Below are 16,111 nucleotides of genomic sequence, written 5' to 3'. Positions count from 1 at the left end.
CTGGGTGAACGCTGGGTGTGTTTGCGACGTCAAACCAGGAACGAAACTGACTGAACTGATCGCAGTGTAGGAGTAAGTCTCGAGCTACTCAGAAACTGCTAAGAAATTTCTAATCGCAATTCTGCAAATTTTTCGTTCGCAATTCTGCTATGCTAATATACACTCCCAGAGGGCGGCGGCTTAGCGTGTGCAATGCTGCTAAAAGCAGCTAGCGAGCGAACAACTCGGAATGAGGGCCAATACCCCACAATGACACTGTGAAATTTTTTTTTTTTTCTTGCACATTTATTAAGAATAAAAAAACTAAGAAATTACATGTACATAAGTATTCACAGCCTGTGCCTTGAAGCTCAAATTGAGCTCAGGTGCATCCTGTTTGCAGTGTTCATCCTTGAGTTGTTCCTACAGTTTAATTGGAGTCAACCTGTGGTAAATTCAGTTTATTGGACATGATTCGGAAAGGCACACACCTGTCTGTATAAGGTCCCACACTTGACAGTGCATGTCTGAGCACAAACTAAGCATGAAGTCAAAGGAATTTGTCTGTAGACCTCCAAGACAGGATTGCTCGAGGGACAAATCTGGGGAAGGGTACAGAAAAATATCTGTTACTTTGAATGTCCCAATGAGCACAGTGGCCTCCATCATCCGTAAATGGAAGAAGTGTGGAACCACCAGGACTCTTCCTAGAACTGGCCGGCCATCTAAACTGAGCAAGAGGGGGAGAAGGGCCCTAGTCAGGGAGGTGACCAAGAACCCGATGGTCAATTTTTCAGAGCTACAGCATTCCTCTGTGGAGAGGGGAGAACCTTCTAGAAGGACGACCATCTCTGCAGCAATCCACCAACCAGGCCTGTACGGTAGAGTGGCCAGACCGAAGCCACTCCTTAGTAAAAAGCACATGGCAGCCCTCCTGAAGTTAGCCAAAATGCACCTGAAGGACTCTCAGACCATGAGAAACAAAATCCTCTGGTCTGATGAGACAAAGATTGAATTCTTTGGCGTTAATGCCAGGCGTCATGTTTGGAGGAAACCAGGCACCGCTCATCACCAGGCCAATACCATACTTACAGGCTGTAATTGCTGCCAAAGGTGCATCAACAAAGTATTGAACAAAGGCTGTGAATACTTATGTACATGTGATTTCTTAGGGGGGGGGTTTCAATAAATTAGCAAAAATCTCAAAAAACTTTTTTCACGTTGTTAATATGGGGTATTGTGTGTAGAATTTTGAGCGGAAAATTGAATTTATTCCATTTTTTAATAAGGCTGTAACATAACAAAATGTGGAAACAGTGAAGCGCTGTGAATACTTTCCGGATGCACTGTATGCATATTAACCTTTGAATAGTATTTAGCTTTTTTTGTTAAATATGTGTAATTACTTCTCTGAGGTGTCATATTAAGTTAAACTATAACTTTTTTCTCTCTTTGTCTTACAGTTAAACGGCGGCGTAAAAAAACTCTTATGTGGTGTAAGGAACAGTAACATTTTTTCCATATGTTGCCAAACTAGTTAACTTCATGTCATTCACAGTTAAAGATCTAAATGGCTATTACCAGATCATGTATAGTTTTCTCTATCAGAGACCGGGCCGGACTGCTCAGCTGGCACTTATGCCACAATGGCCGATGGCCTGATGGGCCTGGTCTGCCCACACAGAGAGACCAGGACAGGCCAAGCAGCTTGGCTTCTTGGCGCTCTGCTCAGCTGCCTGGCTCACAGAGACAGGGGCTGTATGAGCAGCTCCACCTCCTGGTGCACAGCTGTGCCGCCCAGCATACAGAGCAGGGACGTGCAGTCAGGGGAGGCAGGGGAGGCAGTGCCTCCCCTGTCATTCTCCCCTATCATTAATGATTACAATAATATAAAGAATATACTTATGACACATATTCTGTGTCCTAAGTATATGCTTTATATTATTTTAATCATTTCTACACTTTAAAACTGGTTACATTTTTTTTAGAGGCACCGAGAGCGGTGCCTCCTGTGTATAATGGTAAAGGGTCGGACACGGGAGGCGGGCAGGGGGCGGGGCCAAGGACAGGGCTGTAAAAGCCCATTACAAAAACCAGGATAAGCGGCACCAGTGTGAGTGCCTCAGTGACAGGGGTGTGCTTTCTGCCCATATGAAAGCACGCCCCTGTCACTGCTGCAGATATGATTGGGCACTATGAGATCATGGGCAGGGCTACTCCTGACCTGAGTCCCTGCAGCTTCCGTTCGTCTGGCCAGACCCGCATCACCCGTACACCGCCGGCGCCGCCGCTCATCACCCCCGACCCCCGTCACCTGGTGCTGACGACCTCTCCTCTTGACTAGGCGGCGTAGAGCTCTGCGCCGCTAATCCCCCACACACCGCCGGCGCCGCTCAACACCGCCCCTACCCCTGGTGCTGATCATCTCCCCCGGGCCGCTCACCGTCAGTGCTGCCCCCCCAACCATCGCTGGTGCTTCTCAACTACCCCCCTCCCCCCCCAATCCCCCCCCCGCGCCAGTGCTGATCATCTCTCCCCCCTCCCTCCCCGCTAGTGCTGCTCATCTTCCCCCCTCTCCTCCCCCACTCACCATCAGCGCAGCAGCTGCCGCTCATCTCTCCCCCGGGTCCCCCAACCAACGCTGGTGCCTGTCATCTACCCCCCCCCCTCGCCCCCCCCCCCCGCCAGTGCTGATCATCTCTCCTCCCTCCCTCCCCGCTGGTGCTTCTCATCTACCCCCCTCTCCCCCCCCCCGCACCAGTGCTGATCATCTCTCCCCCCCCCCCTCCCCGCTGGTGCTTCTCATCTACCCCCATCCCCCCCCCCGCACCAGTGCTGATCATCTCTCCCCCCTCCCTCCCCGCTGGTGCAACTCATCTACCCCCCCCCCCCCCGCGCCAGTGCTGATCATCTCTCCCCCCACCCTCCACGCTGGTGCTTCTCATCTACCCCCCTCTCTCCCCCCCCCCGCACCAGTGCTGATCATCTCTCCCCCCCCCCCCCCTCCCTGCTGGTCCTTCTCATCTACCCCCCTCCCCCCCCCCGCACCAGTGCTGATCATCTCTCCCCCCTCCCTCCCCGCTGGTGCTTCTCATCTACCCCCCTCCCCCCCCCCCCGCGCCAGTGCTGATCATCTCTCCCCCCTCCCTCCCCGCTGGTGCTTCTCATCTACCCCCCCTCCCGCCCCCCGCGCCAGTGCTGATCATCTCTCCCCCCTCCCCGCTGGTGCTGCTCATCTCCCCCCCCCCCACTCACCATCAGTGCAGCTGCCGCTCATCTCTCCCCCCAACCACCGCTGGTGCCTCTAATCTACCCCCCTCTCACCTGGTGCTGCTTATCATCCCCCCCCTCCCCCTCCCCTCCCCTTGGCCTGCAGTGCAATGTACAGACCAAGGGAGCGCCGCGTCAGGAGCCTGCAGCCAGAAGAAGAAATCATGTAAGTGGCTGACACTACACTACACCTACACTACACCTACACTGCACTACACTACACTACACTGTACTACACTACACCACACTACACTGTACTACACTACACTGTACTACACTGCACCTACACTACACCGCACTACACTACACTACACTGTACTACACTACACCTACACTACACTACACTACACTACACCTACACTGCACCTACACTACACTGCACCTACACTACACTACACTACACCACACTGTACTGCACCTACACTACACTACACTGTACTGTACTACACTGCACTACACTACACTGTACTGCACTGCACTACACCTACACTGCAGTACACTACACTGTACTGCACTGCACTACACTGCACTGCACCTACACTACACCACAGCTTAAGGGTAGAGTGGGGGGAGGGGTGTGTGTAAAGTGCTCTACCTGTCGTAATGTGTACAAAAAAGGGGGGCTGTGTGCTGTAATGTGTAAAAAAGGGGACACTGTCTGTCGTAATGTGTACAAAGGGGACGCAGTCTGCCGTAATGTCTAAAAAGGGGACGCAGTCTGTCGTAATGTCAAAAAAGGGGACGCAGTCTGCCGTAATGTCTAAAAAGGGGACGCTGTCTGCCGTAATGTCTAAAAAGGCAGACGCTGTCTGCCGTAATGTGTAAAAAGGGGGACGTTGTCTGCCGTAATGTGTAAAAAGGGGGACGTTGTCTGCCGTAATGTGTAAAAAGGGGACACTGTCTGCTGTAATGTGTAAAAAGGGGATATTGTCTGCTGTAATGTGTAATAAGGGGACGTTGTCTGCCGTAATGTGTAAAAAGGTGGACGTTGTCTGCCGTAATGTGTAAAAAGGGGGACTGTCTGCCGTAATGTGTAAAAAGGGGACGCTGTCTGCCGTAATGTGTAAAAAGGTGGACGTTGTCTGCCGTAATGTGTAAAAGGGGCTCTACCTGGTGTAGTGGTGCTACTGTGCGGCGTAATTTGAATAATAGAGACTACTATGCACCGTTATATGAATTGGTATAATTTTGTGGCCACCCCCCTTCCCCACGAAGCCACGCCCCTATATATTTTGCGTATGCCTGCAGCGCGCACTGCTCCTGTTTTACATAAACTTGGATGGAAAGGGGAAGGGGGTCCAAAGCATTTTGTCGCACATGGGCCCACCGCTCGCTAGTTCCGCCACGGGCTCTACCTGCTGTAATGTGTAAAAGGGAGCTCTGCCTGGCGTAATTTGTGTAAGTGGCGCTACTATGCGACGTAATTTGACTAATGGAAGCCCTGGACAACAAAATTGCATTCATGTCCTCCTCCCAGTCCCAAACACTAATTTATTTATTTATTTTCTATAAAAATGTACAATATATCACAAGTATGATGAGCAGGCAGGTACCGGGCATTGGTGGCATCGGACTGAGATGCAAATTAGTGACGGAGGGCTGGGTCAGTTGATGGTGGGCGAGTTTGTAAGTCATTGGCGGTGGCAGCAGGCATCGGCACAGGGGCAGTAGTGGGCATTGGCTCTGCGGCGGTAGGGGTCATCGGCAGGATTCGGAGGACATTATGGCTGTAGTGCCTCACCAGCCACTGACCTCACCACACGCCACTGATACAGAGAGATAGGGGCGTACTGCAAGGCCAAGCCACAGTGACTCGTGGCGTGCCCCCATGAGCCATGACCATGCCTGGCTGGTCATGCATGTGCACTGTACTTAGCCAGTGATGTTACTGTACTATATTCTACGGTGATGTGTGCAGCAAAACATTGTGATGATACATCGAGACATCCCTGATCAGAGATATTGATTTATCGATGTATCATCACAATGTTCGGATGCGCACATCACCATACAATATAGTACAGTAACATTAATATATTTCCTGTGTGCCTCCATGGGGTGCCAAACAGAATTAGCAATTATCCTGCCCACAAAGTGCCTTGGCCCTACCATTGCAAATCACTGTAGCCATTTCTCAGCATTGAATCTCACCTTTTAAATCTGCTTATTCTGTTTACATAGAGATATGGGGCCAGATGTAATGATGTGGATGTAGTTATGTGACCGGTGGTCACATTACCGGCTGATCCCGTGGTCAGTATGCTGACCGCTGGGATCCCCATCGGCGGTAACGCATACTCAACCCAAATGATGCCCGAGTTCTGACTTTTTCTTAAAGGGGCAATCACCTTCAAGGCATGGTTTTGCCTTGTACGTGATTGCCCTTTTAAAAAACGTCCAAGTTCAGCTGGCATCCCGCACGGCTGCCCAACTCAGGCGTCATTACATCTGGCTCATGACATTTACTGTAAATGTAAAATATACTTTGAACAGAAAAAAGTCCTGTCTCATTTATACTACAAAATGTGTAATGGAGAATTTCACTTTGAAGAGTGGTGATTTTATATTCATGTTGTAAGATTTATTTATTTCTTTGCACAGAGTGAAGATCAGCTGGATGTGTCTTCAGTTAAAACAACCCTGGTTAGATTTAATCTTTATCTACAGTTTATGTTGTAATATTGCAATTATGTATAACATTCACAAGAGAAACTAAAATTGCTTTCAATATCAAATGGTTTGTCTGGAATGAATTACAATACCTACATATACTTCTATAACACAGGATTATATTTTAGTCTGCAAATTATGGGACTGGTGCACATTAGGTTGCAAAATGGTAGTAAATTACACCTAAAAATACTGCAGAAAAAAATGGGCGTACTGTCGTCCATATGCAGAGGTTGAACTACAATCAATATGCTTTCTGCCTGGCTACAACAGTGTACACAATGGCGTTGAGAGGGATGGGGGCGTGGGTACAAACTACCCGGGCTCAAACTGCTGGAAGGGCTTGGATCCGATATCCCCCCAGTATACTTGTGCTGTTGTCGGCATCAGCAGCGCCATCTTCCCGGTGATCACTTAAAGGATGGTGCCGCACATAGAAAGCAAAGACTCTGGCACTGTGCCAGAGTCTTTGATCTCCAGTGGTCAAATATCACTGGGAAGGTGGTGCTGGCCGAACAGGAGGGACCCGCTTCCTGATAAAGTAAGGAGCAGGTGCCCTCCACTGTGTAACCCCCCCCCCCCCCCCCAGTGTTAAGGGTGTCATCATGCCCTCTTTTTTTAAGCCTGTAACGTGACCCAGCATGGCTCTCTACGGTCCTGAGTGTACATGCACCTACTTTATGCAAGGTACACTTTAGAACACTATAACCCACTTGCGTCCATGCTATCTTTTCCTTGATGTGCAACAAGCCCATTTGCTATTAGGCTAAAAATATTCCAGTTCAACGGAGCCAACTACCCCTCTTGTACACTCTTAAACAAAAGTTAAAAAACAAAATCGTTTAAGGAAGCTCTCAAAAACAGATTCTATATCTGAGCAATGGAGAAGGCTGGCTTGAAAAGGGCTTTGGCCTAAACGTGTTGCCTATTTAAAACTAAACTAAAGTTTTTTTACTAATACTGTTTATATGTCAATTTATTGTGGCTTATAAATAAACACCTGCATATTTCACGTGAAAAATTATAAACACATACAGCTAGAGATAGATCTCAAACTGTATATATATCTGGCGCTGAAATACAATATATGGTGATAATTTACCAGATGGTAATCAATAAAAATCGTGACCTAATGGGCTGCTGAGCAAAACAGCTGGTTAGGCTGAACAACTAATTGAAGCACAAGAAAAGGGAAAAAATGCTCTGCGCACCAAAAATCACTTAGAATTAATTAATTGATTAAGTGCAGTCTAGCAAGTAGAATGATTGACTCAATGATGCTTGACCTTTTTTAAATAAAAAATATTTTATCAAACAATAAATGACACAAAACAAAATATATAGAACAAACAATACATATATATATATATATATATATATGGCAGTTTAAAAACCAGAGGTTTTCACCTCTTGTATATATAAACAGAAACACTGTATTATGCTTTATAAACGTGCTGTTTAAACAGCATACAATGTATCTAAAATGCAGATCAGATATCTTAAGTAAAAGAAGCTCTCTACAGAGAACAACAATTGATTCTGACACTGGCGTCCCAGTGTGGAATCATATATAATGTCCACAGATGGCTCCACAATATGAAATTATTAAAAGCAAAGCAAACCTGCATATTTCAACCTAAATTGCGCATTTTGGGAGATCTCACTCTACTACCTAGCACCTCCTTTTCTATTTTCCACTTTTTATCTTTTTAATTCCCCTTTTTATATGGGCCCCCAAACTGCTGCTATCATTGCCCCGACCTGGCCCACTCTGTACATTCCCTGGCAGGCTCACCTCAACATTGCTCAGATGGATCTGTTGCGCGCTCCATTCTCGTGCCTGGCTCCCCACTCTCCCAGTCCAGGCTGCTGATGATGATGTTCGGTGAACGTCCAATAACAGACAGCAGCTCTGACAGAAGGAGGATGGTGGCCAAGGACATTATCCTCCCCAATCACAACAAAAAAATACCTGTCAGGGTACAAACAGGTAATGCACTAGTGCCTGGTTCCTGGCCCTCTACATTGTGTTTGTGTGTTCACACTTTGCCCTTCCCCTGCTCATTGCAATTAAGCTGTAATGGGGTACTCCAGCCAGCAACCTGCCACTTCAAGATGGCACCTGGCTGCCCAGAGCCACCCTCACTGGCCCCAGTGCCCACCAATATACCCCATAATTGCCACCTGCCATGTGTTTATATCTGTATTATTATTATTATTATTATTATTACAGTAATGCAGAGCCATACTAAAGACATCAAAAGGGGGAGAGGCTGTGCCAATTGTATTGGTGGGCCCCCCACAATTAACAGTAGTTGCACCAGGAGCCAACAAGGCTTAATCTGGCCCTTTTTATATGTCTCTCCTGGCTGCAAATAAAAGGTTAGTTTTTATTAGAGATGAGCGGGTTTGGTTTTACTCAGATTTACTCGGATTTACCCGAAATTCCTTATTGACTCATGGACGTCACGTGTTTTGGTTAGCCAATAAGAAAAATCCAGAAAAAAAGAATTTGCGCTAATTCTGGCGTTAAGAACCGAGTAAATCCGAACCCCCTCATCTCTAATTTTTATGCACTTCCCTTGACTACTTTGTACAGTTTATACTATATTAACAAACTATAGACAACTTGCTACTGAATACTGAGGTTCACACAGCAATCTGTTCACTTCTACTTTTATTACCTTAAGGGACTGGAGCTAATCTAGCCAATGATCAATTGCTTATATGTGGTTAATCCACTGTGAAAGGTGTCTTTATCACAATTTTTATTGTTAACTCTGTCTTATTATCAATTACATTTATTTGTATTTACTTGATGTTTCACTATACTTAATTAGGTTACACCAGCGCAGTTTATTTATTTATTCTACGTGTTCATTCACTATCAATTTTTTAAAACTATAAACAAAAATGTTTATGCAAAGTAATCTTTTCTTTTCTCATTTCTTTTCAAGGATTCAGTCACTTGCACTATACTTGAACCGCTTAAAAAGGGACCATTGGTAAGATATGTTTAAGACTATTGGACGTCTTTAAAAAAAAATGTATTTTGTTTTAGGAAAACAGATCTGACATAATAGGGGGAATGTAATAGGGTGTGAGAATCAGATAGTAAGAGATTTTGTAAGAGCTCTCCTGTTGTTTTTTTGGCAATCATTTACATGGCAAAATCAACATGCCATGTTAAAAAACAAGAGAACTCACACAAAGGGGGTAATTCCAAGTTGATCGCAGCAGGAATTTTGTTAGCAGTTGGGCAAAACCATGGAGGTGATTCCGAGTTGTTCGCTCGCTAGCTGCTTTTAGCAGCATTGCACACGCTAAGCCGCCGCCCTCTGGGAGTGTATCTTAGCTTAGCAGAATTGCGAACGAAAAATTAGCAGAATTGCGAATAGAAAATTCTTAGCAGTTTCTGAGTAGCTCGAGACTTACTCACAAATAGCGATCAGTTCAGTCAGTTTCGTTCCTGATTTGACGTCACACACACGCCCAGCGTTCGGCCAGCCACTCCCCCGTTTCTCCAGACACTCCCGCGTTTTTCCCTGGCACGCCTGCGTTTTTCCGCACACTCCCATAAAATGGCCAGTTTCCGCCCAGAAACATCCACTTCCTGTCAATCACACTACGATCACTTCAACGATGACAATTCTTTGTTCGGGCGTGAGTAAATCTCCTAAGTTTTGTGTTAAAATACAAACCGCATGCGCACTGCGAACCATGCGCATGCGCATTTTTGCCTTAATCGCTCCGTTGCGAAAATCGGCAACGAGCGAACAACTCGGAATGACCCCCCCCCATGTGCACTGCAGGGGAGGCAGATTTAACATGTGCAGAGACAGTTAGATTTGGGTGTGGTGTGTTCAATCTGCAATCTAATTTGCAGTGTAAAAATAAAGCAGCCAGTATTTACCCTGCACAGAAACAAAATAACCCACCCAAATCTAACTCTTTCTGCACATGTTATATCTGCCTCCCCTGCAGTGCACATGGGGGGTAATTCCAAGTTGATCGCAGCAGGAAATTTTTTAGCAGTTGGGCAAAACCGTGTGCACTGCAGGGGAGGCAGATATAACATTTGCAGAGAGAGTTAGATTTGGGTGGGTTATTTTGTTTCTGTGCAGGGTAAATACTGGCTGCTTTATTTTTACACTGCAATTTAGATTTCAGTTTAAACACACCACACCCAAATCTAACTGTCTCTGCACATGTTATATCTGCCTCCCCTGCAGTGCACATGGTTTTGCCCAACTGCTAACAAAGTTCCTGCTGCGATCACCTCAGAATTACCCCCAAAATCTCTCACTTTCTGATTCTCATACCCTATTATGTCCTCCCCATTCACTGGTAACTGGTGATTTAATATATCTTGCTTGTACAGTTGATACCTCCCTGCAATTCTTACAAAATATTGCCGTCTCTTTCTGCTGTGTTTACCAGCTGAGTATTTACATCAGTAAGCAGAATCGTTTATGTCTGCTATCTTGATCCAAGACAAAAGGGGGGTATCCAATTGTCTGCAATGCCATTTTGGCAGATGAAAATGTCAGGATATCGCAATTAATGACCGATGGTCATTATCGCGGTATCCTATTACAAACCGTTTTAATCAGCCAAATACGGACCCGTTATCGCACGCAACACGCGGAATCAGGGGTAAGCCCACAGCTACTATCTGGATACAACAATATCTAATGTAAATAGCAGAGAGATGCTATTTTATAATGCAAAACAACTAAACAATAATAACTCTGCCTGAAGATACAGTATAAATAAAGCTAAATAGCACAGATGGAAGCCATAAAGATGAAGCAATATATTAGGTGTGAGTTGCATCAAATATAGTTATAAAGTCATCCGAATGTGGACAAATCCTCGATAGTGCAATTAAACCAAATCCACCTTGTGACATTTATAAATAAATTCTGTAAAAGTTCTTATGTCATTATTTGACATGTATGTAACCGGCTACATTATCATTTAGTACTACACAATATTGGCCTCTCTAATCAACACTATTAAGCACCAAAAGGTTTCTTGCAGACATTCGGACATGTTGATCGAAACCATATCTAAATTATATATAATAATAATAATTTTATTTATATAGCGCTCTTTCTCCAACAGGACTCAAGTCGCTTTACAGATATCAAAAGCAATGCACACAATACAGCGGATCTAAGTAATACAGCAATAGATAAGCAACACGGACATAAAAGAAAACCTTAAGCACACAGAAAGCATAATGCATGATTGGTGTAGGCATTTTGGGTAATAACTTCCAAGGGTTGTGTATTCCACCCTCACAAGGTACCAGGTGCGGCAGCCATCTTGGGCGCACAGCGTAGGATTACTCAGAGTGGAATAGTCTACCCCTATAGTGCTTATAACCTGAAACTTTATCATATACATTTGGGACTGATAGGAGCTATTGCACATAAAGCAAAGTCAGTTACACTGTAGGTTTAGTAGTTCTAGGAGTCACATGATTGGATTCACTTAACTGTTGTCAACACACAATGGGGTAAATTTACTAAGGTGGGAGATTTTTAGAACTGGTGATGTTGCCTATAGCAACCAATCAGATTATATCTATTATCTGCTAGAAGCAGCTAGATAAATGGTAAGTAGAATCTGATTGGTTGCCATGGGCAACATCACCAGTTCTAAAAAATCTCCCACCTTAGTAAATTTACCCCCATGTATGTTGTTTGTATCATTTCTAAATATCTATATTGGAGCTATTTAAATTGTTGTCATGTTAAGCCTGAACATTGTATCCATTCTGTATAATTCAGAAAGTAGTTAACATAGTGATATTTTCCAGAATCAAGTCGCTAATTCAGTTGACAACTTGCTTAAGGACCTAATACAGAAATTGCTTGGAACCATTAAGGTAATTATTTCTTATGAATGTTTAGGACTTTCTTTGTTTATTTTTTAACACTCTTATACAGGTCAGAGAAGTTAAAAAGAAGTCTACTTAAACTGACTACCCTAATCATGGACACCCCATAAGTACTTATCCCTGTCTCACCTGATTAATTATTCAGTAATACTCCTTTCAGACCTAAGTAAGAAATAATAATTACCTAGTAACTAGCACATCTTTAAAGAAAAATGTATTTAAATAGGAAATAAAACCATATATTTGCCATTAAAAAAATAGCAAAGGCTGAATAATATTCATGAAAGTGTCACCTTCAAATACACTTCAAATTCCAGGACACAACTGGGTTCAGTGTGAACGGGTGGTATTTCCCAGGTATTTGATGTAGTGTGAATAAGGGACTCAAACGGAGACCTGGGAAATTCCAGGGTTGATAGACCCGGGTCTTATGTCTGAAAGGGGTATTAGTGACAATAAATACAAGTAAAATACAACAATTAATATGCAGCTGTGTCATCGGAAAAAGGCTTTTGACAGGGATGTAGTTATGTGACCAACGTTCAGAAGACTGCCGGTCACAGTACCAACACCTGCATCCCGACCCCTCAAAATTCCGAGAGTCAGCATGCCAACTAATAGGGATTATTCCCAATCATGGGTATCCACGAAACTGTGGCAAGGGCTTTGTTACGCTAACCACCACCCAACCCCCCCCCCCCTTCCTCGCCAGCATTCTAAACCCCCGGAATCCCGGCGTCGGTATGGATCCCAAACACCTGTCACCCATACTCAACTCTTTTGATACACTTGTACTGCTAGTCATATACTTATTAAGGTAAAGATATAGAAATGTAAATGGCACAGTTATGAATTTGTTAACAATAGTTTTGAATATTAGTTTTTAGGCTAATAAAGAGGACACAAAGTTGTAATGAAACAATCAGCCATGTTTTACTATGTTTACAAAGATGTATTTGCCCTAAAATTATAAAGTAACAATTTTTACAGCGACGTTAGTTCATCCTTGAAACAGAGATGATTCATAAAAATAATTTTAGCCTGAAGGTTACAAGACTTGACATAAGGTCCTAGGGACTTAAATGAATGTGAAATGATATGACTACTGCAGATTGAAAGATAGCTGCTTAGAACATCAGTTCTTAGAATTTGACTATTCTACCTTTCATTGGGAATATTAATGTGAGCAGATCATCATTTTGTTAATTTGTATAAAATGTCATCTTGCATATCTGTTTTTCTAACATAAAAAAACATAAATAAACCAAATATTGATATTTACAGTCTTGCGCCTACCCTCCTATTCCACACTGTACCATCTTGAAGAATGTAGACTTTGGCAATAAGCAGATTGCATTTTGTATTGTGCAAAAGTGTATATACTTCTATCACTCAGGGATAAAACTGTGATAGAAGAAAATAGTCTGAAGCAATTCAAAATGATTTACATGAATGTGGTGTAAACAAAGAGAACAAATAGGGTTTGTTGGCGCTGTGTGGGTGCGTGTGGGTATCGGTATGCAAATCAGCAGCCACCTGGTGAAGAGGTTGCCAACCTCTTCTCAATGTTATACAAAGAAGAAATAGATTGTGGCGCTTAATAATGCAGAATTATTTATAAAAAAGGGATTTATTCAAAAATCAAAAAACATTAATATAACCAACACATAAACATTTAAAATCACAATAGACCAACAAGTACTTCACAATATAGAATTGTGAATGATAATCAGAGCAACTAGTGTGCAACTAGTTAAATCTAATTTTCTTATAAGGAACAGTGGTGTACTTGGGTAATCAAAACAGATATAGCACTATGTAGATGCTGGGGTGTAATTACCAGTTTCTCCTATTAGCAAGCGGAGACTCTCAGTTCACAGTCTACGACGGCTTGCTATTCAGTTATCCGCATCAATGCTCCATTCCACACAGTTGGATGTGACACTCTTGTGGGACCAAGATTTCACAGCCTACAATGTTGAATAGGCCACTGCATGTTTGACCACCGTCTGTGGGCTCAGCCGGGATAATCCTCAACTCTATATCATGCTCTTGTATAGGCGGCAGCCCGGTCCCGGAGAGACTCCATTTTACAAGTGCAGATTAGCAGTAGCGGATCTTGCTACGGGCAAGCAGGACTTTTGCCCGGGGTGCCGCCTTCTGGAGGGCGCCGCACCATGGCAAGATCCTCTACTGTGCCCCCCGCTGTGTCCACCGCTGTGAAGGGAACTAGACGCTACGCGTCTAGTTTCCCTTCGTGGAGAGGACCTTAGCTGTGCGGTGCGCAATGACGTCATCGCGCACCGCACAGCATTGTGGGACTGACACAGATGCAAGGGGTCATATTTGACCTCTAGTGTCTGTCTGTGCTGCGCTATGGAAGAGACGTAATGACGTCTCTCCCATAGATCCGAGGAGAGAAGCGGCGCCGGCGGAAGTCTGCAGTGGTCGGGAATCAGGAGCGGGGATTGTAAGTATTATTTTTTTTGTGTGTGTGTGTGTAAGCGGCGCTACTCTACAGGGGGCACAAATGGGGGCACAACTCTACAGGAGTCGTAACTGACCATGCCCCCTGTATGAAGCCACGCCCCTATTTTCTGCCCGGGGTGCCAAAAGGGCTAGAACCGGCCCTGCAGATTAGTGTCAGTTATAGCGATAGGAGAATCCGGTATAAATTATAGTTAAGCCAGTGCTATTCCATATCGCCACTGTACCCAAGCGATTGATCCTCTATATGCTTAAAGCATTTCCCCCGCACTTGGAGCGGCTTTGTCAAGAGCCAGGACTGTGACGCATAATTCAATATTTTTGATTAAATACCAGAATTCCAAGGAAAAAGTCACTTTTATCTCTCAAAGACAGAAAAGATGAGAATGGGCTAAAAAGCATATTAATTGGTCATCTGGAGTGACAAATCCAGAATATCCATATTTGGTAGTGGCGGCATGAAATATGTCCGCAGAAGAACTGGAGAAAATGTGGTACCTGAGTGCACAACATCTACTATGAAGCATCCATTTAGTGTTATGCTGTGGGAATGTATGACAGCAAAAGGTGTGGGATGAATTTATATGATCAATGGCACTTCAAATAGCAGCACATACATCAGTGTCCAGCAGTGGGGAGGGGGGAGCACAGAGGCGTTTCTATAATGATTGCAGTGTGTGCGGTGCACACAGGCTACTGGGTCCAGGGGGGCCCACACAGCACACACTGCACCTATATATTATACTTACCCCTCCGGAGTCCCTGGTCGGCAGGCCTGCACCAAAGACAGAAATCACTTGGAAAATGGGTGCTGCTGCCATTTCCGAGTGATTTGCACATGCGCACTGGAGATGTTCCCGGGAACAAGATGTGGGCGCCATGTTCCCGGAGACCTGCGCATGCGCAGTAGACTCTGCCTTATTCCAGAGTCTACTGCAGCCGGAGAGGAGGGGGCCTTGGTTAGGGGGAGCACAAACTATGCAGAGCAGTGGGTAATCAGTGGGAGAATAGACACTGTGTGCATGCGCACAGCATCTATTCACAGTGCAGAGAGAGCCTGGGGCAACCCAGCATAACACGCCCCCACAGTGACGGAAATGGGAGTAACATGAGGCTCAGCCCCTTTCCCCTAGGAGCCACCCCTTTTCTGGTGCGGGCGCGCTTTCAGCACATCAAAGGTCCTGACCCACTGGCCACCAATTTTGGGAGGTATGTAATTGCAGCAAAAGGCTTCCCAACGAAGTACTAATGAATATTGTGCAAAACTATGACATGTACTTTCCCACAGTTCAGTACGTAAAACTGTTTTCAAAATGTAAAATGTTTTTATAAAGTTCTCCTGATCGCCAGGATCCCGACCGCCAGGATCTCATACTGATTCCACTAAAACTTATTAGTGCTATAAGCTATTAAACTTCAAAAATGCACATTTTCCAAAAGGAAATCTATCTATCTATCTATCTATCTTTCTATCTATCAAAAATGGTATTTCTATTCAAGTGCTACTGTGATGGTTTTACAAGGCAGCTGTTAATAGGGAGATAGTCTCCACAAACAACAGAGTGCAACAAAATGTAAACAGCGCTTTACAAATAAAAGTGAAATGCATAGATAGGTGCCATATAAAAATGTAAGAATAATCAGTTAATAATACAAATAGCAACAATTCATATAAGCATTGAAATGAAGGCCTTAAAACCAATATCTGCTCAGTTCATGTATAATCAGTCTTTAGGCATAAAGGTAATAATCCCAAACTTGGGAAGTAGGGGACAGTTGAAAAATCTAGAGGTGTCT

General features: G+C 44.3%; 1 protein-coding gene across 1 annotated transcript in view; it reads left to right on the top strand.

The window, feature by feature from the left end:
* LOC134956771 (uncharacterized) overlaps nucleotides 1–16,111 on the top strand; it is a 68,760-nt gene that overhangs the window by 27,149 nt on the left and 25,500 nt on the right. Inside the window, exons 10-13 of the mRNA XM_063938733.1 lie at nucleotides 1,443–1,475; nucleotides 5,851–5,892; nucleotides 8,877–8,924; nucleotides 11,747–11,815. Coding sequence (XP_063794803.1) covers nucleotides 1,443–1,475; nucleotides 5,851–5,892; nucleotides 8,877–8,924; nucleotides 11,747–11,815 — 192 coding nt within the window. The remainder of the gene's footprint in view (nucleotides 1–1,442; nucleotides 1,476–5,850; nucleotides 5,893–8,876; nucleotides 8,925–11,746; nucleotides 11,816–16,111) is intronic.

This window comes from Pseudophryne corroboree, chromosome 9 (genome assembly GCF_028390025.1).
Source record: "Pseudophryne corroboree isolate aPseCor3 chromosome 9, aPseCor3.hap2, whole genome shotgun sequence".
In the NCBI taxonomy this organism is placed as follows: Eukaryota; Metazoa; Chordata; class Amphibia; order Anura; family Myobatrachidae; genus Pseudophryne; species Pseudophryne corroboree.
This window is presented reverse-complemented; position numbering and strand designations above follow the sequence as displayed.